Genomic DNA, 26,115 nt, shown 5'->3' with positions numbered 1-26,115 from the left:
GATCTGGTATAAAAAAAAGAAAAAAAAGAGCAAATGTACATCAAAACCACTATTTACAAAAGTTTAGGACCATTTAAAGGTAATATTAGTGAAATTATAGCGTAACTGAGATATGTAATTATATTACTCATGTAATGATTCCTGCCCAATTCTAAATACATCTGATCCCAAATATCTCTAAAAGTGGATAGAAGCAACCAAATCCTCCAAAATTTCATTTAAAAAAAAGTTTATAAACGTTATTTAGTAAGGGAATTTGAGATTAACTGTACAAGACTTATTACATCATAATGACTAGAATAAAAGTAGGAGTTGAAAAATCCTATTGGGAAGTTTCGTGTCATTCCTTCACCTCATCAATTTTTGTCCAACTTTTGGATGTCCTACTTTTCCTCACTCAGTTATCTTTTATGCCAGTCTATCTAATCCAAAAAGATTTGTTTTCAATTTTGACTGGTAGTTCCTGAAATTAGCATGTTCAAATATACTTTCTGGCTTTCTAAGAGAATAGATTATTAGTGCTGGCGATAGCATAACAAGTGAAACTAGCTAACTCTGTGAAACATTATTTTAATTTATTTTTTTATTATAAATATTCTAGAGAGCCAGTTCAGCAGGATTCTACAGTATACAATCCATTCAAACAAATCATGCCTCATGAGTATTACTATGCCCAACACCATTGGTACCATTACTTTATTGAATGTCCATATCTTTATATCTTAAGAATCGATTGTTCAAATCCTTCTACGACAGGTGGTAATACTATTCTTATGATAATCCCTTCTTTGTATGTGAAAAATGTTACATAAAGATAGTAGAAATATCTCCACTTTAAGATAAAAAGATTTATTCTATCTACAATTGTTTTAAACAAATTAATAATTTAATTTAAAAAAAAAAAATGTTTTTTAATTTCTTACATATATACAATGTGTTTTACATAGATTTACATTTCCTTCTTTTAGATATTAACTAATGTGGATCATAATGTTACATAAAGTTTTATTTTTAATTTAATTAAAACAAAATATAACCTTTTACTGTATGCATGTATATCATATCTAATTTTGTGCATACCAGCTTATGAAACAAAAAGTTAGGTAAAATGCTAGGGTATTCTAGCAATCACAAAAAAAAAAGTAAACTGTCTCGAACAATCCATTTATTACATTTAATGAACTCAGTGTATGTACTGTAGTGTATGTAATATACCTGTATTTTCACTCATATAAATATAGTAGCAGTTTTGACAGAAGTATGTACTCCTTTTGAACAAACAAGTTAACACTATGCATATGGAATCATGTAAAATATTAGACACGAGTTGAAGGGTCAAAAATATTTTAAATTATTTAATATATTTTTTTCTCAGCTCCTCGGGTGCACTGGCAAGAACCCTCAGACACCTGTCTAATATTTTTTGACCTAGTGTCAAAAATAGTTTCATTGAAACCGGTGATCCCTCGTGTGTAGCCTCCCATTGTCTTGTAAGCAATAATTGTTTTTGTTTTACATAATAAATAAATTTACTGCTTCAAGTTCTTTGAGAATTTCTTTCAGTAATTGTGTGACTTTTATTTACTTAATCAACACTATCTTTAAAAATAAAATGAGCCTTCACTTAACAAGATGAATCCTGGGTTACAGATGTCTATGAACCAATCGTAAAGGCCACAATGGTATAAACCAATGGTAATTTTAACCCTGCACATTAGAGTTTTGGCAATACATGACTTTTTAAAAATGTTCCACAAGTTTATTATCTTAATTTTCCTGAAATGATAAAAGTAATAGAATCATTAAGGATTTATTTATATACAGATAAAAAATTAATACATATATATAAATATATCTATATGTATCTATGATTTATGGGAATTTGATAAGTTTTTATTTTGGTTTAAGAATTCAAGAAATTAAAATGAAAAAATTAGTGGAAAAGTTATGGAAAAACAAACTATACTCACATTCCTACATAATCCATCAACACTCATCTGATTCCGAGACTTCAATAATTACTTTTTGTATCATTCTTTTCAATCTCCTACGATTGACATCACTTTTCAGATTTCGCAGTTCTGTAGCAACAAACTCACCAAAAACTTGATAGTCATCCAGCATTCCATTTATTCCAAAAAATGTATTTTTGACAATGCTATCATTATTAATTTCATGATCTCTATTTATTTTTGTTTGTGAGTCAAATGAAACATCTTTCAACCGGCTGCATTCTGTACTGGAATCATTTGTAGAGATAGTTGATAAATCATCATCAGAATCATTCTCAGTAAGACCTTGCTTTATCTGTAAAAATAAAACAATAACATAATAATGTTTCAAGACAATATAAAATAAATTATGTAGTATATTTATTTGGCTCAACTGATTTCCTGTTGGAATAGACCTGAGTTAAGTGGGGTTACCATTATTTTATTAACTTAAAGTAATGATAATTGTGTTTTATCATTTATTATCCATTAACAGCTAACAGTGGAAAATGGTATACAATAGAATTTAGTTCGGATATGTAGAATAGTAGAAAGGTAATGAGAAAGGTAAGTAAGACAAAAAAAAATATATGGTGACTAAACTACAAGATCAAGCCTTCATAGTTCTCAACAAAAATTATTGGTGATGGACAGGTGCCTAAAAATGATCCATTGTCTAAGATAAAAGATTTTTCAAAAAACTAAGCATAGACAAGAAGCATTTGGTTTCTTTTTAAATTGAGGAGTGAAAATAGAACTCAGAAAATTCAAAATAGAAAACAATTAATTTGACTTATTTGTTTAAAATACACCATAAAATTTAAATATGATATAATACATAAAAATTGAATCCAATTTGTATCACAGTGACTTTATTCCTTTATTGAAATCTTCATACCGTAGATGTTGGGGGTGATTGTTAACCATCAGTCCAACCATTATTGCTTCCATATTTTTTTGGCACTGCATATCAAAGCAGACAACACCTTGGCTATGGATTTGAGCCAACTCCTATCCTTGAGCATGAAACCTATACTAGTTTCAAATATTTTAAACTGATGCTTCTAGACTGCTTCATGAGCAGTTAAGTTGGGCAACCTGGAGAAGACATCATACCTAGACTGTCCAGCTGAATCATCAAAATAGGGCTCATTGAAATCAATCATATCAGAAGTCAATTGCCAGCAGAAACTGCTTACTTGTATGCTAAGCATTACTAGTGAAAGTATATCTTAAGATTAATAGTCATTTATGGTTGAGTTTGGTATGAAATAGCTTATAAATAGCTCATGAAAAATATATGATATAGATATATGATATAGTTATGATAGAGATTAAAACTAAAGACAAAATGCACTAAATTCAAAAATTAACAAAAATGAACCACCTGTAAAGGCTTGGCTTGTATCCATGAAATCTGCGCTGACAAAAATTCCTTTCTCTGGGTGAGGGCATCAACTTCTGCTTTTAATTTATCTCTCGCTTTCAAATGAGTTCCACAAGAACAATTTTCAAGCTTATGTCGTGAAAACTACACCAAAAAGAAAAACATATTGAAATTGAAATTTTGACAAACAAATTTTCTTTACAAAAGAAATATTAAATTTGCAATACATAATTTTGTTTGAAATCCCCACTTTCAAATTAGAATAAGAAAAAAAGTGTAAAATGGTCAACTGAATGACGTTTGTTAGAGCAACATCTACTAAATAGAATTATATCTACACCGAGCATTATTTTATCTATATATACAAATTGACTCAACTAAGAAGAATTTAGATTTTGAATTTTCTAGTTTTCAGACCTCTAGAATTAGTCTTCAAATGATAATCAGTCATAACCCAACTAAAGCAAAGCCAAAAGCAGGTTAATGTGTTAAAGGGTTAGAGGTTAACCTGTTCATTTTATTGGGGTGTTTTGAGGGAATTCCATAACTGATTCCAAGTTCAATATTACGAGTTAAATAGTCCATGAAACAATTTTTACTCAAAATATTAAAATATTAAATATTATCACCACTTTTGAGATTTAAAAGTTTTGTATCAACACAATCTCAAAATATTGGGTTGTAAAATAAGTTTGTAGCGTTTTTTACTGATGATTTCAATAAAAACTTCAGATTCTTATAAATATTTTTAATTAATTATACATGACCTATTTATATCTATTACATGTTGCCATCTTTCAAGTATTTTTTCTATTTTATCCTCCCAGAACTTCTCAGACTTTTGCGCAATGAACTCCTCTACGTGCGTTTTGCAGTCCCCGAGCAAATTAAAGTGTTTCCCCTTAAGAGAGTCTTGAAGGGGCCGAAATAAGTGAACATTTTTTGGGGCAAGGTCTGGTGAATAGGGTGGGTGGGGATCACATGCCAGCCAAATTCCAATAATTTCTGCTGTGTCTGCAAAGACACGTGAGGATGGGCGTTATCGTGATGGAAAACTATGCCTCTGCGATTAGCCAATGCTGGATGCTTTTGCTCAACTGCTGCCTTTAACTGTTCCAACTAAGCACAGCATATAGTAGAATTAATAGTCTGGTTGGGCAGGAGGAGCTCAAAATAAAGGACACCTTTTCAATTCCACCAAATGCACAGCATACCTTTTTTTAGATGTAATCCTGCTTTTGGAGTTGTTAATGGCAGGTCACTTCGTTTTCCCTAGGATTTTTTCCTCACAATATTATTGTACAGGACCCACTTTTCATCCCGTTATTAACCTCTTTAAAAATGGATCATTAACATTGTGTTTCAGGAGGGAAACGCTAATGGATATGCTTTCCAATAAATTCTTTTCTATCAAATTGTGAGGAACCCTTATATCACTTCGAGAAACATATCCCGCAGCCCCCAAATGATTTGAGACACTTACATGAGATATGTTAAGCGTTTCTGCGATATCCTGTATCATAGAGTGAGGGTTGTCTGAGACCAATGCTTGAATTTGGTCATCAACAGTTGAAGTACGACTCGAGCACTTTACGTTTTCCAAGTCAAATTTCCAGTTCTGAACCGAGCAAACGATTTACAGACAGTGCTTTCTCCTAAGGCATTATCGCCATACACACTGCAAATTTTGTTAACCATCTATGCAGCGGATTTTCCTTTTCGGAAATAAAAAATCATTAAATGACGAAAATGAATTTTATTCTCTTCCATTTTGAGCAAACAAAATACTACTTAAAGATAAGGAATCTTGGTTGAAACTGATAAACAAAAGCACCTTAACTAATCCTTTTTTTAAAACATGTAAACATTATTGATCGAGTAAACAGGATTTTATAAACACAGAGAGGATTGAATTGAAATATTGAAAAATGCTACAAACTTATTTTACAACCCAATACTTGAGAGTCATCTTTCATTAAATATATTTTAACTAACACTTTTTATAGCAGATGTCTTTGCTTGATAAGTAATGAAGAATATCAACACTAAATAAAAGGCTATGACAATCTTACTTCAATATACTATTGTACCTTAGCATCAGAACATTGTTTTTCTCTGCCTTTTCGCTTCCTTTCTCCAGCTGTTATAGATCTTTTTAATCCTGCTACATTAAATTCTCCAATGGGTCGATCATCATTCCATTTCATCTTCCATCTTTCTGCTACAGGCATATCATTGGTTTGCTGCATGGTAATATAAATGAATTAAAATATCTCCTGTTTCTGAGAAACTGTTTTAAAGCCTTCAGAAATGTTTAAAATGTTATTAAATGATATAAATATTATTTAAATTGAAAACCTGTTGTTGATCACGTGTTTTGGTTTGATAATTTTCCGGCCTTTCTGCTATTGTCTCAGAAGTTTTCTCAGCATCAGAAAATCTCTCAACACTGCAATGAAACCTCATTGTATTGGAATGTTCCTGCAAAAAAATATTTTTCTACATAGAGGGCCTTGGCAAGTTCAAGAAGAAACAATGATCATATGAAGGGAGAAACTGGGATGATGAATGTTGAGGGATGAATTTTAAGCACAATTGGTAGTGGGCTAAGAGGTGAAGCTTACGTTCTGCAGGAACGTAAATGTACAGTAAAGGGATGTAGCTTCAGTCTTTGTGAGGAGATGAGGTCACAGTCTAGAGTAAAAGAGGAGTGGATGAATACTCAATTCTTAAGAGGACCTTAAGACTTGGAATAAACCTGGACATATCAAACAGAAGGCAAGATTTGGATTAAGAAAAGAATAAATAAAGAACCCACATGCTCCAAAATAAGTAGACATCAATGAACTCATCCATGACACTAGCCATCTCAGAAGAAATAAAGAGAACTGACTTATACTCTGTTTCTTTGGTCAGGCAGGATGGACCATTTATAACTGAATTAATTATCTTAATCTTTTTCATGTAGATCAGTTAATTTCCATCTTTTCATTTTATTATAAGTAAAAGTAATATATAAGATATTTACAGAAAAATACTTTTAAGTGTAAGAACATATAAATAAAGCCTTAAGTTTCAAAAGGTTTGTTAATACCTCTTTTGATTTACTGCATCCAGGCATTGAACCCCTTGTCGTATTATATTGTGATATATCATCAGGAAAAACACAGTCAGTAATTCCAGGTTCTGTCTGTAAATAAATATAAAGTAATATTGGTAAAGATTTATTTCACAAAATAATATATATGTAATTTAGATTAACTTGATTATTCCTTTAATGTAACATTAATAGAATAACTATGATTAAATAATTTATTTTATAACAAGATTTTATTTTTGTAATTAAAAGTTTTCTAAATTTCTGGATAGCCCACAATAAAAATTAATTTATAGTAATGGCAGGCCCACTACCTATAAAACTATTAGGATGATATCAGGTGCTAAATGTTTGTTAACTGTGTATTACTTTCAGGATAATGTAACAGAATGTTACTCTCACCAGCTCAGAACAAATAAGAATCATATACGCTACATATAATTTTCTCAACCCCAGTTGAGAGAACAGGTGGAGATTTTGAGAAAGCATGGAAGAGACCAAGTACAACAGAATATGTTGCAACTGGTTACAGCCAACATATGGCAAAGTCTGATTTTATTAATGAAAAGCCGTAGTACGACAACTTAAGGTATGGGTTGGGTTTGTTCTAGTAAACCGTATAGTGACATCAAAGAAGAAGCAGTTTGGCCAAATAAAATCAAATGTTACTGACCACCATATATTGCATAATGGCAACAATTCATTCCTTTATAGACTGAAATTAAGTAAACTAATACAATGAAAAAAGTTTATCATTATAATTAAATATACCATACATCTTCTTATTTCAAGAATTCTAAAATTAATAAATAAAAAGTACCTTAATATCTATGCTTGTATTTTTAAAATTAAGCTGATTCTCATCTTCTTGCTTGTAAAAGGTTGGTTCATCTACACCAACCATGAGATTATTGAGTACTGAATTATTCTGTAATAAAAAAAAAAAAAATATATATACTAACATTTGAAATTTTTAAAAATATTAAATATTTTTGAGTCTACTGAATTTTTATTTGAGCAATTTAAACCTCTTTTAATGGATTATATCTTCCAATGTAATCCTCTTGTGATAAATTGCCTTGATGAATAATATCATTTAGACCAGGTTCTATCTGCAACATAATAATCGTGAAAAATTATTTCAAATGATTTATAAGAGCTGTAAGAATATGAGTCAGTTTGGGATGATACTAATATATTGTATAAAAGCTAGTAAAATATCTTTTTTTATTTCCAAATTCTTAATATTAACTGTTGAGTCATGCTTAGCATTTATTACAACACTTTGAATTGGAGAAGTAAATGAAAGATGACAAGATTTTTTTAAAATACCAAACTATTGTCATGGTCAATTATACAAAACAATAATAACTAGTATATTTTCCTAATCCCCAGATAGTTGGGTTTGTATTGCGATGATAAAAATGACAAATAATGACTGGTTTCCAGAGGTGGATACCGGTGCTAAAATCATAATATCTTTATATTTAAAATGAAATTAAGATTATAAATGTTGATTTAGAGTCTTCATCATTTTTCATTTAAATACTCATACACATCATATAAAATAATACTGACAGAAACCATCTACTGTTCAGTAATGATTCACAAAAATATTGTTCTTTTCAAGAGTAATAGAGAAATTCATACTTTAAGGAAAGAACAAAGTCAAAAAGAGTATCAGAACCTGAGTATTTAGAGAAATATTTGGTGTGAAGAAAGATAATTCAATAATGACACAACTAGGAACCTCTTTCCAATAAAATTAATTTTAAACAAGATATGCTAAACAGACCACACCTAGTCTTTATCTACCAATAAATTACTCTTTAAATATAACATTCTGTGTTGCCTCCCATTTAATACTGCAATCCTGTTAAACTAACATTAACATCCTAAATACAATATTTCCTAAATGTCAATACCTATGATTGTGAAAAATCACACATGGATATTAATTATACATCATATTATAAGCCTATATATAACTAGGCACACAAATAAAACCATTACAGGGCATAATTAATATTAAATCAAACTTAATGATAAAATCTATACAATACAATATTAACAATAATAAGCACCTTAATTACTATAGCTGTATTTTTATAGGGCTCATCAATTTCTTTCTCTTGATTAGAACAAATTGCATTGTCAGCATCAATAATGTCACCCTGATGTGATACATCCTATAATAAAAAATAAAACCATAGAATTACATACACAATAGTTGACTTTGGATATAAATTAAGAAGATTTATGGGCCAGAAGGTAGAAAAAATGAAACACATAGTAGTAGATTAATTGTAGAAAACCAGTATTCCAATCCATTTAACAGTTTTTTTTATTAGGAATACTACATAAGAGACAAAATGTAAGATCTCATGCAAATATAGAAAATTTAGAAATGAAGTACTGATTATGGAGTAAAATATAAATAAATAGCCAACTTTTTAAAAATTATTTATTCATAACATATAAATATAGATCGTGTTTAAAAGATTATGCTAATCAACTATATTAAATACAGCCACATGCATTTTCACAATATCTTGTATCATATTAATTTCTTTATACTTATATTTTCTGCATTCGTACAATGTGTTCTAACACTTGCTTTTACCTTGCTTGAAGTTCAGATTAAGAATAATGAGTGGCTAAGCAATAATTGAGTGAATTTCATTTCGTCTAACCCTCAATAGAGGAGAGGTGAGATGAATAGATTGAGCGCTGAAAAAATTTCATAGCCCAACTCCTGCAGTTGTTGTCGCTTTGGCTGTGTAAGGTGTAGCAGGGTGTTATCTTAAAGTAAGATTGGCCCTTTCCGAGAAATCAATGCTAGACAAAGATGTTGTAGATTCTGATGCATGTTATCCATTTAAAGTAGAACTCATTAGTAGTGATATTCGTGCCTTGGTGAAAGCTATAGTGGTTAATACCCATAATAGAGACAGTAATGTGGAGGTGGGAAGTGCTCCTGAGTTATGAACCCATGTAAATACTGCCATAGCAACTAAATCCAACAAATCTGTAAATGGATTAGAATGCTACCAACAATAGGCCACCATAAAGTGACCATAACATTTTTCAGTTAGAGTGCTAGTGCAAGCTTTGGACAATGTCTAAATACCTCACCTTTTTGTTGGCATTGTTGCAAAAATCAATTTATCAACAAAGCCATCAGTCTCATTATTCATTTTGATAACGGTTTGTTGTATATCATTTTTCAATATTTTTGTGCTTTCACTGTAGAGTATTAAAATAAATCCATAGTTGAAAAAAAACTTAAAAGTATATGTAGTATTTCCTTCTGTTTTAACTGGTGATTGAACATTGCATTCTACGGAATAAATAATAGGTTGAATGGATAGTGCAGTAGATTTCCGATGATGCATATTGTTAATGGTTCGAGGATTGAGATGAATTATTAAAATATTCAAATAATCAGGAGTAAAAAAATAACAAAATGAATAAGAAAATGGAATGAAATGTAGCACGCTATATTATTTTGGCATGTTCATTATAATGAAGAAACAAAAATTACTTTTCATTTGTAGTACTGGACACCTAATAGTAAAATTATAAGAAAAATTCTTTAAATGACTCTAAAAAATTATTGAATTTTTAGAGCGTCTAATTAAAATTACTTTACTTACTTACCCTCTCTCCTCGTTTCCTCATATTAATATTGTTCCTTGTCATGAAACCATACATCCAGTCCATCCCAGCCAATTTAGTTTCTTTATTGAATCTATGTTTTAAATGGTTTTTTTCTGCATATTCAAATGCAATTTTTCTTATCTTTGTTTTGGTGATACCATAGCAAACGTTTGATAGTGTATTAACATAATCAGCTAGAGCTTTTTCATGTGCAGGAGGAAAGTCACACCTTCTTCCTAAGTTGGGCAAAGAATCAGTTCCACTCTTCAATCTGATTCGCAGTGTACTAGAAGGTATTTTAAATATTTGAGCAGCTTTTCTCACTGATAAACCTTCAGCAATACCTTGTTTTGCTTTTTTCAAATCATCTAAAGTCCATTTAGCTCTTTCTGTCTTTCTCTTATAGTTTCTAACCATCTGAAACATAGAAAAAAAAAAAAAAAGAAATTGGTAGAACTCTAGTTCAGCAAATCCAACATGGGGACGAGATCTCCAACATACTATAAGTCAGCATAAGGGGCAACAGAATATTATTATGATATCTGACTAATCTAATTTTCCCATTTTTTCTAATTTCTGTCCTACCACTATTCCAACTTTTAAGCATAATCTTCATATGTCTCCAAATTCAGTCAGAGTTTGGCCAAGTCAGGGGTTAGGCAATATAGTGCCGTACCCAACAGAAGTATGGAGGAAAACATAATGGCCATACTCAAAGAAATCGGGAAAATTACTCACGATTTAAAATATATCAAAAATGTAATGAGCACTCAGGGAGAAATAATATTTGAAAACGCCGAGAGACTGAAGACTATAGAGAAAAGAGCCAAAAAGCAAGATGAAACCATAGAAAAACTAGTTATTGAAAATATTAATCTAAAAAAACAAATTAAAACAATGGAAGCAAGAATAAATCAGGCCAGCCCACCCACCAGGTGAAACACCCGAGGGCATAATATGTTCGATCGGAGCTGCATTGGGAGTGAAGCTCAGCCCGGAAGACCTGGACGCGGTGGAAAGAAAAAGGTCCAGAGGAGAGGACCCTCCCCCGCCTGCGATAGTGGTGCGATTCGTTCGCCAGACTGTCCGCGACGAGGTGATTCGACTCCGAAAGGTGAAAAGAGATTTCATCATCAGGCATCTCGGCTGGGACTGCGACGAGATAGGCGAAGAGATGACCCCCGCCAATAGACACCTGTACTGGCTGGCGAGGCAGGTGAAAGCAGCCGGTAGATTGAGGTACGTCTGGTTCGCTCGAGGAAGAGTCAACCTATCTATATCCTAAATCTCCTCACTCTTCGTTCATCCATCCACTCATTAAACACCAGATCCTGTTCGAATGATTTATATATGGCCTCCTATAGAACCTCCTTCTTTAGCAAATCCTTCGTCATACGTGCAACCTCCTTCTGCAATTCTCTTCCCAACCCCATTCACCAGTCCTCATCCATTCTTTTCTTTAAACAACACCTATTTCTCCATTTATTGAATAACCAAACCTCCACATCTTTGTAATCAGACAAATAGGCATATATTCATTAACATTAGAAACAATAGTAAAGCCAATATACCAATGTAATTTTATTCTACTATCAGAAAATTTGTAAACGCTTGCCAAAGAAAAATATCACTATATGAACCATGTATTTATTCTAATGGGACATATGTCCCAGAATAAAATTATTTTTTCATTCCATTTCATATTTTAACTATCATTTCACGTCCTATCAAAGACTAGAGGGCCCAGCTAAAAATGACTAACCTCGAATTATTTTCAAAATACATTTTTATAACGTTTCCGAATTAATGTTAATAGGTCTGTCAAGTACATACATGTTCAATATATTTGCCTCACTATTTTGTTCTATAATTTTATCGCCTTATTTTTAAAAGGTTTCTTTTTTTCTGGAAATTAACCTTTTTTTATACATATTTCTATTTCATGCGTTATTACTTATTATTGCACTAAAGATATGGTATCCTTATTCTTAAATCTTTCCTCACCTCGAATCATTTGGATCTTTTGTGAGTTATACCTTGATTGTCTGGAGATCAGATAGAAATTCGATGTTTCTAACAAACCCCACTAGGTTTTTTTTGGTTAATTCTAGTAATGTCTTCAGATTCAAGTATTCCCTGATTCAAGTATTGTGATCTTTAAAAGGCATGAGCTTCATTATGACATAGATTATGCTCAGCCTTTTATGCGTCCTCGACAGCAAAGACGATTTGTGAAATCAACTATCTTCGTCTTCTTGAAATGATATTTTAGTGGACAATGGTCCGTTACGAGACATTCTTTTGTTCTCAACTCATGCCTTGCCAGGTTTAGATAAAATTTCATCTTTTCCGTCGACACATTTATGGAGAGTTTAGATTTTTACCTACCAAGTAAGGTTTCTTCTCTGTTTTTAGGAGTCAATCTCCTTTCTTATTACACCAAGTTATACACTACACACTGATTCAGTGTCTGATAGTGCTGTTTCTGAGCCCATTCTAACTAATTCATCATATCCACGTTAGAATAAGCTTGTTGCTCTTAGCAAGCTGTTTTAGATATCGATATCAAGGCAATTCCATCAGACATTTAGTACTGCTTGCCTACCTGATATGAGGTATGTCGTGTACGGGGCTTCGAGGGTTTTAAGTCCAACTAGGGGTTCCCCATACACGTATTATATTAAAATTTATTCATATATTCATATTACATATCTCTATCGGTTCATTATGGGAACCGGCTGAAAAAGTATGCGCTATATTTAATTCAAACACTATATACCATAGACTCCCTCGCCATGGTATGCTAGATATGAATATCTATAATTAATCATTGGAGTTCTTTTCCAATGATATCGTGTTCACCAATTTACTATGCTATTATATATGAGGTGGCATGCAGGGATTTTTAGTTAGAAGGCAAAGCCTTTGTTACATATTTTATATTTACAATCGTATATACCTTAGCAAGAATAATATAATGAGAGAGCATGGTAGATCAGTTTCCTTATATTTTAATTATTATATTATGAATTGAGAAGTACCAGTTGGGATCTTTGATATTTATACTGACTCTAAGTTATTAATTCTATTATTGACATTCAAATTACAACGGAAAAGGTCTTACTTGTTTTAATGCGCTTGTCAAGCTTGGCTGTAGTAGCTGAGCGGATCTTGCGGTCTCGCGTCCTTCCGCCTTATGCCTGCGGCCGCTGCTGAATCCCTGCGATGTATGACTTCTTCCTCTGGCCCCAACTCGTCAGCCGCCCTCTTTTCCTCCCAACTCGCCATATGTGTACCAGACTAGGACCCTTTTCCAGGACATATTTCCTTGTCTGGTATATTTACAATGAAACTCAAAGACTAGTTTTTGGGTAAGTAATCACTAAATGAACTGATCCACTCTTTAAGATCCAGTCCTCAAGCTTGCTGAGACTTTTTAAGTAATCTTTATAATCTTCTGGCTATGTAATTTCTAATACCTGTATTTCAAAGTAATTATTTACTTTTGGAGAGTAAAACCGTGATTGTCTTCAGAAGTGACAGGAGTATCAAAAACTAAAGACGAAGTGGAGGAACAGGAGGAAGAAAGATGTGTGAGATCTGTGGAGGATCTCAGCAGAGAAGCGATCGCACATAGAGGAACTATCCTTTGAGAAGTGAGCATGGCGGTCTGCTTACAATTCGATTGTAGAGAAGATGGAGTTCTCTAGTGGACAAGGGCAGCTTTAACACCATTACAGGCAGAGAAGTACTGGAGGAACTGAGCGGCGTGGGGATGGCACTCCAGGTTCAGGTTTGATAATTAGAAATTAATTACTTTAGGTTGGCCATGGGTAGAGGGTGAGACAGTGATAAAACTGGGTAAATGAAGAGCTAAAGGAATCGACAGCGAGAATTACAAGCTGGAAAGAACTGTTAAGACAATACAACATGGACATCACGTACAAAACGTAGCGATTATGATTAACAGTTGAAGACGACCAAGGGAAAATGTCTGGAGTTGTAAGGTAGTCTTGATGGATTTGACTCCGGGGGAGGAATAGCAATTGGCCTCACCAGAGAAGAAAGTTCGTACGCCTAAAGATCGAGGGAAATGGAGGGCTTGAAGATGATAAAGGATGCCAAATTATTTGGAAGTCAAGAACCACGGGTTCACTGGAGGTGGAACATAGCAAGTATGGTGGTAGTTTCATAACCACGATCTGGTCACATACAGGTGCTAGAGAGGACTAATTGTAAAACCAAAGTCGGTAAAATTCACAATGTATATTTCAGAAACGTGATGGTATGGGTAAAGATCCAACAACTAGAAAACATAGTAACTATTTTTTTATTAAAAAAAAATCGGAATAACCTTTCCAAAAATAATAAATTTCGAATTCCAGATTTCTTTGGAAATACATGTATTAGATCCTTTGAGCCTAAAAAACATAGTCTCATTAAGTATTCAGTGTGTCTGTAAACAGTGTAGCTCAAAAAAAAAAAAAATTACAAAACTGAAATCACACATTTAAGGCTGGTATTTGTCAGGGGTGTCTGGGATACAGCAACTTTTTCGCTAAAATTGACCAGTCCCAGTTTACAGAATACGATTAAAATCGCCATATCAATGCAGAATTAACTTTTTTTAAAATACCAACTAAGCCTTATCATCATTGAAATAGTCTGACAGAGCTTAAATGACGATTTTTTGAAAAATATTACCTTAAAGTACCTTTAACGTTGTCTATTTGAAAAAAAAATGAATAGTTTTAATTGCAAGTAATAATAAACAATGGTTAAATTCAAAATATTAAGGAATTGTATGAATAACTAAATGACAAAAAGGAAAACAGGAGCATTCGATTCGAGACCACTGGAACATTCCCGAGTGCACAACTTTGTGAAACTGTCGGATTTTGTCAGGTTCAAAATTTATATTCGTTATTCCCACTTCAAGATACTATAGAATAGGAATTTAATAGCAACAGTAAACTAAAAATTGGGGCCGCCCGTAGGTCAGTGGTTAAGACACAGTCTTACCAATTTGATGTCTATTGGCGGTGCCGTTTCGAATCCGGCCTGGGACGTTGACTTTTTTCATAGAGTGGCAGTCCCACAAAATGAAGAACTTTGACCCCCAACCATGGTTAGGCAGTATAGGACTCCAATGGGAGTCTTGACCATAAATTTAACAATAATATCGTATTCAAAACTAATTTTTCGAGGTTCGTATAGTTTAAACTGGATACTTTTAAGTCGAGTTCAATTCTTAGAAATTAAATTTAAAAAAAAATTAATCTTACAACTACTGACAAACCATTATGGAGGACCACTATAAAACTCCTGAATTGCAAATATTTTAACCACCCACTACTCACTGAATCCCAAACTTGGACCAGAACTCAGGAAGAAAAATCATAATTATATGGGCACCACCTCTATAAAACCTTTATTCCACATCCTGATATCGGATGATTAAATGTATCGGAGCAGAACTAAATATTTCGCTTCAAATGATCCTCTCATCTAAAGAATTTCATCCTTCTGAAATATCTAGTATCATTCAAAGATTAGCTTATATTATGTATTTGTATTATGTATCTCTATCGGTTCCTGATGGGAACGCAGGGGATGTATGCGCTATATTTAATTCAAAGACTAGATACCATAGACCCCCTCTCCATGGTATGCTAGATATGAATATCTATAATTAATCATTGGAGTTCTTTTCCAACGGTATCGTGTATCCCCAAAGCTCTTGGCTTGACGACTTAATAACATCCCACATCCTAAAACTTCTTCCTCGGAGAGCCATCCTATCACTCACCTACATATATAACGCCGTACTCCGTTCCACATATTTGCTTGCCCCAAGGAAATCATGTATAGTTAAAATGATTCTCAAACTTCAACAGCCTCCAGGATACCCATCTCTCTATTACCGATCATGGGCAAAATTCTCGAAAAACTCATTTTGAAACGTCAATACCCCATCCTAGATTCAAATAATATAATTCCTAATAACCAATTTGGATCCCAAACATCCAACTCCACTATTCAGCAATGTAATTGTGTGGTGGACGTTGTCTCGTCTTTCTTTGGAGCTCGGACTGTACTGCGCGGGAGTCTTTTTTTACGTAGAACAGTTTTTTGATCGAGTCTGGCACCTGGTACTGCTTTACAAACTCCATAAATTCCTAGCTCCAAAATAATTTCTCATCATCTGTTCCTGTCTCATTGATAGATTATTCTAAGTAATGCACAATGGTATCCTCGGTCCCATCCTCTACACCGTATGTACTGACATCCCAACCAATCCTAACACTATACTCACAACGTACACCGATGACACATGTGTGCTCGCAGTTAGTAATAACCCTTAATTTGCATCCCAAACTCTTCAATGCCATATCACAGCCCTTGAAGAGTGGTGTTACAATTGGGGGATTAAAATAAATCGCAACCAATCCCATCAAATCACCTTTACCCTTCGTCGTAAACCTTTAAAGTTTCCTTTAATAATGTTGCTCTTACCCCTGTCGAACAGATCCGCTATCTTGGACTACATCTGGACAAACGACTGCACGTCGATTTCGATTATAACAGCATTTACTAGACAAACGGTCTAAACTTCCAATCCATTACAAAAGACTGGTCTACATGACAATAGTAAGACCTATCTGGATATACGGAGTTGAGCTTTGGGGCTCCACTAAACCTTCGAATTTCTCTCGTATCCAATTCTTACAACCTAAAATCCTTCGTAAAATTCTCAATACTCCTTTACTTTGACATAAATAAAATCATATATTAAGACCTAAATGTTCCGTATGTAACTATTCCTTCCTTTATAAACTCCCAAACCATCTAAACTCACTAGTTTCTAACCTTGCATCTTCTTCCATTTTTGATAATCCTCCGAGGCGCCTGAAAAGAAGTTGGCCACGAGACCTGCTAATGTAAAAACGTCATTAGAATGCTACCAATGGGTAGTTCTCTACACGCTTGTATCACTCGTGTAGATAACTACCCATTATAACTGAGAACAAATTTACTGAATGTATTATAATGTACAGTTGTAAATTTCAATAAATATATTAAATTTAAAAAAATTTATAAAATGTTCAAAAACAAAACATGATGAACTCACCAGTTTAGTTTACATTCCCACATTCTATTATATTTCCTCAGGTAAGCATTAATGAAATAATTGAATAGGTTTCCGTCTGTTTTCAAAAAAAAAAAAAAGAAGAAGAATATGTAATTAGATACGTAGCTCTTCAACTATTTTTTTTTTCGATTTTCTCGATCATTTTATTTTATGATTTTTGGACTTACCTCATTAACTTGAAACTCTTCATTTGTTTCCTCAATTAAATCACGTTTGAATACCTAGGTTCCTTCCTTTCACCGTAATTGCTGTTATAGATTGTTATTTTATTTAATATTTAGAAAATAAAGGTCATTATGGTTATTATTGTCGGTCGAGAACATAAAATTATGGTTTATTTTGGTATCTATATCCTAAGAAGATGTGAAAGTGGGTTGGTTTGAAGCTGTTGGATGTTTCCACTACTGTATGTCAGTTCAGGCATCACCATGTTGGATCTTCTAGTTCTATAAAAAAAAAATGATAGTATTGGGGTAATGAGGGTCAGTTGATATAGGAGCTGTCATTACCCCAATCATAGTGACTGCTATTACCCCGAATGGATGGTTTTATTCCGCAATTAAAGAAAAATACTCGGCTTAAAATTCTTGCTAAACAACTAAATTACAAAAAAGTAGGCTATACCGATTGTATATTGTGCAAGCCTTACCTTGATGTTGCTTCAAGCAGAAATAGTGCAAAGCGATTAGTTGTGATCTTTACGGCGATTTTGCTAACTAACAAAAATAAAATAATCAGCACATTATCTGAACTAAAACAGCCAAGATGGCGAGCTCTCGTGTAGTAGTTTGAGAGAACGGCGCGTGGTGTCACTACTAGTCCGTTACAACCTGGGTCAATAACTTTCTGATTACCCCTCGACTTTCATTACCCCCATCTACACGATGTTTATTTTTAGCTTAATATAAATTATTAGGCACATGAAATTGATGTATGACTTTATTAATTTTGTTTTACTGGATACTTGAAAAGTCGGAAGTACAAATTAATTAAAAACGTAAAACAAACAAGGACAGTGGTCAGAAAAAACTTACTGAAAAATAGTTAGCACTTCTTTTCTCTTAGTTATTTTAGTTTCTTTTTATACTTTCTTTATTCAATCACCAATACATAATATTTGTCGTTTATTTCCAAAAATCACACTAATGATAAAACTAAATTTTGCAAAAAATATAAATCAATATCTGAATCAACTGATTAATTTAGCTAGAACTTGTTTTTATTGGAATAGTTGCCCACATGTAATAGATTTTAGGCACAAAATATTAAAAAATATTTTAAACTAGTTTGAACATTTCATGACCGCCACCTGGGCAATCTTCCTACAATCTAGAAATTTTCTTATAAAATGAAAAAAAATAAAATATTGGTATTAATTTTGTTTATTTCAAAAATCTACGGTAGTAATTTTATTGTGAATAGTTTTCAAGGTGAATCTCGGAATAAAATACCAATGGGGTGTTTATTGGAACGAAATTCTGTAAATAGGGAGGGTTCCGGAAAGATAAATCAAAGCACAATACCTTTAGAAATTAAAATTTGAGATAGATAAAAAATATATCAATATAATTTTAAATATTTAGAAATCATACTGATTGGTAAAAAAGTATTATTAATCATAAAATCCGAACATCAACAAGTTCAACAACATCAACAACGAAACATCGTATTAAGGTTTTTTTTTAACTGAGGATATGCCTATTGTTTTCTCAACATTGATTTTTAATATTAAATTGTTTTGATACCTTTTGATTGGTATTTATAAAAGATTTTTAGATTTAGTCTTACTTTCTTAATAGAAAATTCACTGCATTTGCAGGCCTAACAGTGCAGGCGAATTTCGTCGAAGCTTGTAGAGGTCCACCAACCCACAGATACAGATAGTAATGCATTAACATAATTATAAAAAATACGAGTGAAGAACAGATTAGAATTAACAGAAGATTCACCTTTTATGATTCTAATTGTTTTTCCAGAGTACATTCCTTGGATGTACAATAATTTGTTTTAAGAAAAATTCAACCAGAAAATGGGTAAATAAGCCTGAAACTATTTTATATTCAATCAGTATAAGAATGTAACAAAGATGAGTTAAATTATTCCTTTATGAAATAGAAAATCACAAAAATAAATCATAATAGTAATAGACAGACATAATCAAGATTTCTTTTCGGAAGGAGTTGCTGATCCAGAAAACTACTTTTGAGATGCCCTTCCCAACTGGGGAAATGTCCTAAAAAGCCATCTATATGTTTTATTTATTTAGGAGAATTTCAAAACAAATTTGACTATTTTATCAGCTCTGATAGAATTCTAGATATAGTGGTTTTTGTAAAACAAAATAACTGTTTCTTAAATTTCTAAAAGATTATATTTATCTATTTTAAGTTTATCTATTTTAAGATAGTTAAACAAGAGTATTTTTTTCTGTGTCTAGGTCTATCACTCAAACTTCCAACAAAATTTCATGTTGATTACCAGAAAAGTTTTCAAAAATATTTGTTAAGTATTGAGTGCATATTAAAGGTGTGCTTTCTAAAGCTTTGGATAGTTCCAAGTAAAAAAAAACAACTAAAAATTTAATTTTACAAGAACTATTGCTGATAGGAATTTTTTTTTTCAGATTTTGTCAGAATAGTGATAGCATAATTTATATCAAGTTATGACAAAATATGAGGAGGTAATTTGACATTGAATGACTCTCAAATTATTTATAACTGGAATTTCTAAAAAAAAGTATGTTTATTACTTTTCAGAAATTGGTTTCTAGTATATTATTTGTTTTATTTCAACAATGAATCACTCAATTTCAAATATTAAGAATTGTTGAGTTAGTTTTTGGTGAATGAAACTCACAGACATAGCTTTGGCATGGAAACATTTTCGGTCTAAAATGAAGTCTAATTTATATCCTAATCGAATAACGAATAATTTTGATTAAATACCCAAAATAAATCTATATTAACTTCATAATTAGACAGATATTATAGCTTGATAGTTAAAATTAATAAGTGTATAAATTAAACTGTATAAAGTACCAAGCTTCAGAGCTGATAAACTTATTAAAAATATAAAACAAAAAATTGAAGATGAATAAAAAACACACTTGTGTTGTTTTATTTATTTTCTTTTTGTTTAGTCATATCTAAAAGAGTTTATTATTCAATACCACTGGTTATGATCAATTTTTTTCTTCCATTTCTTGTTTCCACTGATGAGGACCATGAGGGTAATATGATGAATAAGATAATAAGGGTTAAAATGATGAAATAAATATAAATAACATGATGAATTGTGTGTTCAATTATTATATTGACTTTTATTGATAACCTGAATAAGTGATATAAAGTAGACCCCTGCTAATCCTGACTTTTCTATAATCCGAACTACCCCTTTAAAAAAAAAAAGAAAGAAAAATTGAATATTTGATTTTATGTTTATAATACATACATTCAATAAAACTGTATTATCAACATCTTGCATGCTGAGAATTAACTAATCTAGTTAGAAATACCAAATTGTTTTATTTTTAAAAAATCCAAGCTAAATAAAATAAATTTCTGAACAACTATTAATTATTGTAAAAATATTTGTGCATAAATACATTTATAATTTTTGTTTTTAAATTGATAAAATAAATTTGATATTTGTGAATCTATTTATTTTTTCTCTTTCCATAATCCAAATTTTTCGTTGATATGAACCTCCTTGGTATTAATTAGTTTGGGTTAGCAAGAGTCCACTGCATAATAATTTAATGAATATTTTTTGACTGCTCTGAATTTACTATCCACTGTTTACAACCATAATTTTCAAAAAATCCTTAATTTATTTTATTTTAAAATAAATCGGAACTATATGTTTAGGTAAAAATCTATTTCATTTATCACTTACAATTATGATATGATAAAATCTGTGATTTCAATTAGCTATAAATTACTTCAAAGAACCATAACAATTAACAGTTGTTGTTTCATACATTGATTAAATTATATTTTTGTAAATGTTGAAGAGTACATTACATTATAGTTTAAATGTTAAATGAGATTATTTTTAATGCATATGCAATTAATGTATGTTTTTTTTTATGTATTTGTTTTATTTATTTCGTATAAATATTACTTTTTTTTAAAAATCTAATATTCATAATTTTAATAATTATTTATTTGTACTATTTTATCATCATTTCTTATATAAGAAATTATTTAGTTAGCTTATGCAGAACATAATAATAAAAATTATTTTATTTTATTTTAACCAGATACACCTGAATCCTTAAATGATTTTTAAATCTACATAATCAAAATTAAAAACAATAACAATCTGCTATAATAAAGAAGACAATTGTTGGCCTTTACCACCTAAACTATTTTATTTTTACAGAACTATCTTGAAATTTATGTATAATAACTAATTTAGAAAAGAAATAATATTTCTAAAAAATGTAAAAAAAATTAAATTTATCAAATCACCCTATAACAATAAATTTGGTAACCATACCTTTAGACTATATAGTCCATTGCTTATCAGAAGGACTAATAAACAAATGAACCAGAAAGAAAATTAAAAAATAAATGTTTGACTGGCTAATTTCTTACTTATATGATTCCCAATGTATTTTTTCTTAACTAATTATTCATTATACTATGATTAGAATTAGTTATGTATGTGTATGCTTAGTAATAGATATTATTGATTTAGATATTACTGGATCCTTATTTTTATCATATTCTGTATCATCTTGTTTTATTCTCATTAATATATTAATTCAGTAATTGTAAATTTGCAGCATTATTATTCACTTTAAAGTCCTTTCCATTATTTTAATTTATTTTTTTAATAATTATTATTTTTTTATTTATTTTCATTTTAGTAGTTGTTAATTGAATTATTAGTTGTATCACTTGAGATCAATTTATATTGTACTAATCTAGCTTAAAAAATGTGTTGCTTCTATAATGCCCTAACAGTAAAAATTGTAATAATTACATTTCACTTATATCTATTATTTTTATGTGTTATTTTGGCACAGACCGATAGATGTTGTCATCTGGTTAGGCCATATTGGGTGTAATTTTTTAAATAAATAAAAAAAAATGCATTTGTGGTTTGAAAATTTATTTTTTTAATCAAGTTAATTCATTTTATTAGTAGAATAATTTTAACACACTAATTTCTAATTCCATGTTAAGGGTAAGAGTTAGTTTAACAATAAAAATGTTCAACTCTTTAATACTTGTTCTAAGTTTCAAAGAATTGAGAATCTGCTACTTTAATATATGTTATTTTTCAACAAATTTTAAGCTTACAACTCTATAATGCCTACCTATACTTACCTATAAAATTTTCTTACATTTCAATGTAGATCTAAAATATTCAAATGTATTTTGAATGAAAGTATTTAACAGTTAATGATTTGTTTATATAAGTTTGTAACTTTCACTGTGAAATAATTGACTGTACTTAGCATGTATCTTTTTAATTCCTCAACAAACATTATACTAAAAATTATTATTTCAGAAGAATATTCATGTAAGAAATATTAGAAAAAAAAAAGTTTATATTTGTTCTTATTTCTGTTTTATTTACTATAAATGTTTTTTCTAAGAAAAATAATTATCAAGATTTCCTTATAAACATAATTGAAATTATACTTTTTTCATGCAAACTGCAATAAAAGTTTCTTTTTTTTTTTTTTTTGTTTTTTTAATGTGTTAAACTCAAATAATATAATGTTTTTGAAAATTTTTGGTTCATTACCTTAAGATGTTCCAAAATATATTATAGTTTTTTAGAAATATTGAACACAGGGATACCAATAAAATAATACAACTACAAAAAAGTTTTTATCACAACATACACAATATTAAACAAAATACACAGTAGTGGAACCTGGAATGGAGAGGGTTGGTGGAGGAAGTGGGGTGTTGGGTATATAAGGTTGGATAACTCATCTCACTGGTTGGAATTTTTTTCTTTCTCCTGTGCTAGTATTAGTGTATCAAAGGTAGGATTATTTTTTCTATAATTGATGAATTATTATGTAAATAGATAAATGTAGTAACTTATGCAATTTAGTAATATGTAATCCGAGTCTGCAACAAAGAGTTTGCATAAACAAATGATTGATAATTACAATAACATATATCAGTAAATAGAAATAGAGATTCATTTATAAAAAATAACAGAACTGATTTCTATATTAATGAAAAGAGTAAATTTATGAAAGTAAAATAGAATAGAAAAGGTAAATGTTATACAAATATTTCTTGGATTGCATTAAATTATTTTTTACTCAATAAAGCGTTTATTGAAATTTTATATTTTTACTCATTGATTAATTTTAAAAAAAATTCCTTTAAGGCCTTCCAAATTTCTTTTCATTGACTAAACTTGACTAAGTTGAATGTAGAAATCTGTTATAATGTATATTTCAAAATAACAAATTGTTTAATAAGTTAATAAAAGGTGATGTAAATTTTTACTTTCACTTACCTAAATACGGAATATGTAGTAAGGGAAAATTTTGGGATTGTGCAAAATTTCGAATTCAAGGTTTTGAGGTCCCCGGAGTGGAAATAACCAAATCTCACAAAATAGTGTGTGTGAACAGCCTCCCTATAAAAAAAAAAAAAAAAAAAATCATACGATCCTGTAATTGCATATTTAAGGTGCGTATATGCCAGGGTTATGACAGCAAGTTTTTCACTAAAATCGACCGACCGGAAGTACCACTTAGTGGAATAGATTTTTCCATCTTTTTTTTATTTTCTTCGACATGGTTTAAACAATTTTGATTAAACTTAACCAATCAATGAGAAATGAAGTGGTATTTAATACAGCATAGGTTTCATCCTCATTGAAATAGACTAATGGGGCTTAAACGCCGAATTTTCCAAATATCTTAAAGTAAAGTTTTGGAAAAAAATAAATGATTCTCATTGCTAGCAATTATATACAATGTATAAACAAAAAAATATTAAGGAGATTTATTAACTAAAGGAGACAAAAGGAAAAATAAATAAATCTAATTCGAATGGGAATTGCCAAGACCGCAATTCTTTCCCTTTCGATTTATTTGCTATTCCGATCCAAAGAAACACTAAAATACAAACTTTTATAGAAACAGAAAAGCAAAAATGTGTGCAAAATTTTTTATCTTCTCTGGTCTTCAGGATTTTTTTTGTGAAAATCATGAACTTCAACACGAGCTCACTGAGCTACACAAAACATTTGGGGACGTAAATAGGTTAGTGATAGTTGTAGTAGATAGATAAGTAAATTTTGTGTGATGCGCGCACCACACCAGGTTTTCTATGATATCTTTGGGCTACACAGATAGTGCGTATAATAGTTCACCTATGGAACCTTCCAGGATTGGTTCAATGTGAGCCTGGTTGTTCTATTTGGTTAAAATTGATGATAATTTTTGACACAATTGAGTTATATTTTCTATGAACGTATCAATTTTACTTTGATCTCACTATTTTAACTTTATATTCATTGTTTAGTTCACAAATTTCTACATTTTTACTTTCAATTACCTGTGCACAGTAAGGGAAAATTTTCGACGGAGTTATAAATCCCTTAGTCTTCCAAATTGGACTGGGTCTGTGAACAACCGAGCTCAAAACGATAAGCAGTACGTAACTAAAATCACACATTTAAGGCTGATATATACCTGAGATGTGAGATAGACTTTTTCGATAAAATCGACCAACCGGATGTGCCTCTTTATAGAATAGATTTTTTACATTTTTTCGAATACGGCCTCAACGATTTTAATCAAACTCGGTATGACAGTGTATAATCAAATGTTCTTTAATATCAGCTGGGTTTTATTCTCATCGAAATAGTCTGACATGGCTTAAATAATTGTTTTTAATAATCTTCCCCTTAGGTATCTTCAATTTTGTTTATTTAACAAACAAACAGCTCTCATTGATAGCAATAATAAACAATGAATAACTAATTATTATTAAATAATGTTTCGAAAAATATTAAAGAATTTTATGAATAACTAAAGGAGAAAAAAAGGTATTCAATTCAGACAGGAAAAGCCTAGACCACACGAACTTTCCTGATTGCATTACAACTTTGTTATTTTTGTTAAACTATCGGATTCTTGTCAGGAGCAAAGTTATTTTCGTTAATCCAACATTTGAAATAATTTTCGCTTTTCCTGGATTATGTATATATCTTTTTTTTGGAAAATCACAAACATAACTATATTAGTTTATAGAGTAGTAAGTGAAAGTTGTGTGATTCATGTACTACACTAGATTTTTAATTAAAAAACCTCAACGACATAGCGTAGAGAAGGAAGTTTAGTTATAAGTTTTCCTTTCTTTATTATTTTCGTTTGGCCTCACTTGTAATAAATATAATTTTATTGTCATTGAATCATATTTTTAAGGAACTGTTGAGCTCTAATGAAAAAAAGAAAAATGCAACGATTTTGGTATTTTAAATCAATAAAATATTTGAGAGTAATTTATATTGTCTTTAAAAAAAAAAAGAGACACATTTTTAGAACATATACAACATTGGGTAAAATATGATATCAGAATTTCAATGCCTTCTAATAGCTAAGTAATGAGAAAGAAGAAGTTTCAGATAAATTAAAATATACTTAATTTATCAAAATTACTTACTTCTCATCATTCATCTGTTGGAAGAAGTTGATGAACAAAACCATACATACCATACCTACCATACCATTTTACTGCAGATTATAATATTTTATGTTATACATTAAGATGTATATTATATAATTTTACATCTGTCCCTCCTTATATTATAAATATTAATTAATATACTTATATAT

The 26,115-nt window shown here is 30.6% G+C and overlaps 2 protein-coding genes and 1 long non-coding RNA gene across 8 annotated transcripts in view; 1 reads left to right on the top strand and 2 right to left on the bottom strand.

Annotated features, from left to right (window-relative positions):
* The window catches only part of Cyp303a1 (Probable cytochrome P450 303a1), a 54,768-nt gene that overhangs the window by 3,318 nt on the left and 25,335 nt on the right, over positions 1-26,115 (top strand). The window contains exon 1 of one of the 2 annotated variants that reach the window (XM_014430413.3): positions 23,274-23,295. The exons of the other annotated variant lie outside the window; for it this stretch is intronic. The gene's annotated coding sequence lies outside the window, so the exon portion shown is untranslated. Of the gene's footprint in view, positions 1-23,273; positions 23,296-26,115 lie in introns of those variants that run through there. 2 annotated transcript variants of the gene reach the window in all.
* On the bottom strand, positions 7-18,067 carry LOC106686852 (uncharacterized). 4 transcript variants are annotated; one of them, XM_014430422.3, is made up of 14 exons: positions 17,938-18,060; positions 17,456-17,734; positions 17,268-17,343; positions 13,260-17,071; positions 10,136-10,552; positions 8,560-8,664; positions 7,504-7,587; positions 7,296-7,403; positions 6,473-6,568; positions 5,737-5,859; positions 5,469-5,621; positions 3,379-3,522; positions 1,971-2,307; positions 7-1,776 (listed from the first exon to the last, which is right to left on the bottom strand). In XM_014430422.3, the coding sequence occupies exons 5-13, from the start codon at positions 10,550-10,552 to the stop codon at positions 1,987-1,989; spliced, it is 1,551 nt and encodes a 516-aa protein (XP_014285908.1). In that variant the 5' UTR covers positions 13,260-17,071; positions 17,268-17,343; positions 17,456-17,734; positions 17,938-18,060; the 3' UTR covers positions 7-1,776; positions 1,971-1,986. The 4 variants fall into 4 exon arrangements, with proteins under 4 accessions (XP_014285908.1, XP_066909583.1, XP_066909582.1 ...); XM_067053482.1 differs by lacking the exon at positions 13,260-17,071; XM_067053481.1 differs by lacking the exon at positions 13,260-17,071 and having other exon boundaries at positions 17,268-17,734.
* On the bottom strand, positions 23,179-25,048 carry LOC136797294 (uncharacterized). Of its 2 annotated transcripts, none has more exons than XR_010845153.1 (3): positions 24,970-25,048; positions 23,784-23,906; positions 23,179-23,383 (listed from the first exon to the last, which is right to left on the bottom strand). It is a non-coding gene; the product is annotated as an uncharacterized lncRNA (long non-coding RNA). The 2 variants fall into 2 exon arrangements; XR_010845152.1 differs by having other exon boundaries at positions 24,833-25,042.

The sequence above is a fragment of the Halyomorpha halys genome, unplaced genomic scaffold (assembly GCF_000696795.3).
Source record: "Halyomorpha halys isolate HHAL.00 unplaced genomic scaffold, Hhal_1.1 Scaffold889.1, whole genome shotgun sequence".
In the NCBI taxonomy this organism is placed as follows: domain Eukaryota; kingdom Metazoa; phylum Arthropoda; class Insecta; order Hemiptera; family Pentatomidae; genus Halyomorpha; species Halyomorpha halys.
The sequence above is the reverse complement of the archived record's forward strand: the minus strand, read 5'-3'. Positions and strand labels throughout refer to the sequence as shown.

Excerpts from the sequence above, each read along its gene's own strand:
- LOC106686852 (XM_067053483.1), bottom strand. The coding sequence starts at position 10,552 with ATGGTTAGAAACTATAAGAGAAAGACAGAAAGAGCTAAATGGACTTTA. Across the intron at positions 3,523-5,468 it reads AACAATGTTCTGATGCTAAG|TTTTCACGACATAAGCTTGA; the intron begins GTACAATAGTAT and ends TTTTTGGTGTAG. Across the intron at positions 2,308-3,378 it reads TACAAGCCAAGCCTTTACAG|ATAAAGCAAGGTCTTACTGA; the intron begins GTGGTTCATTTT and ends TTATTTTTACAG.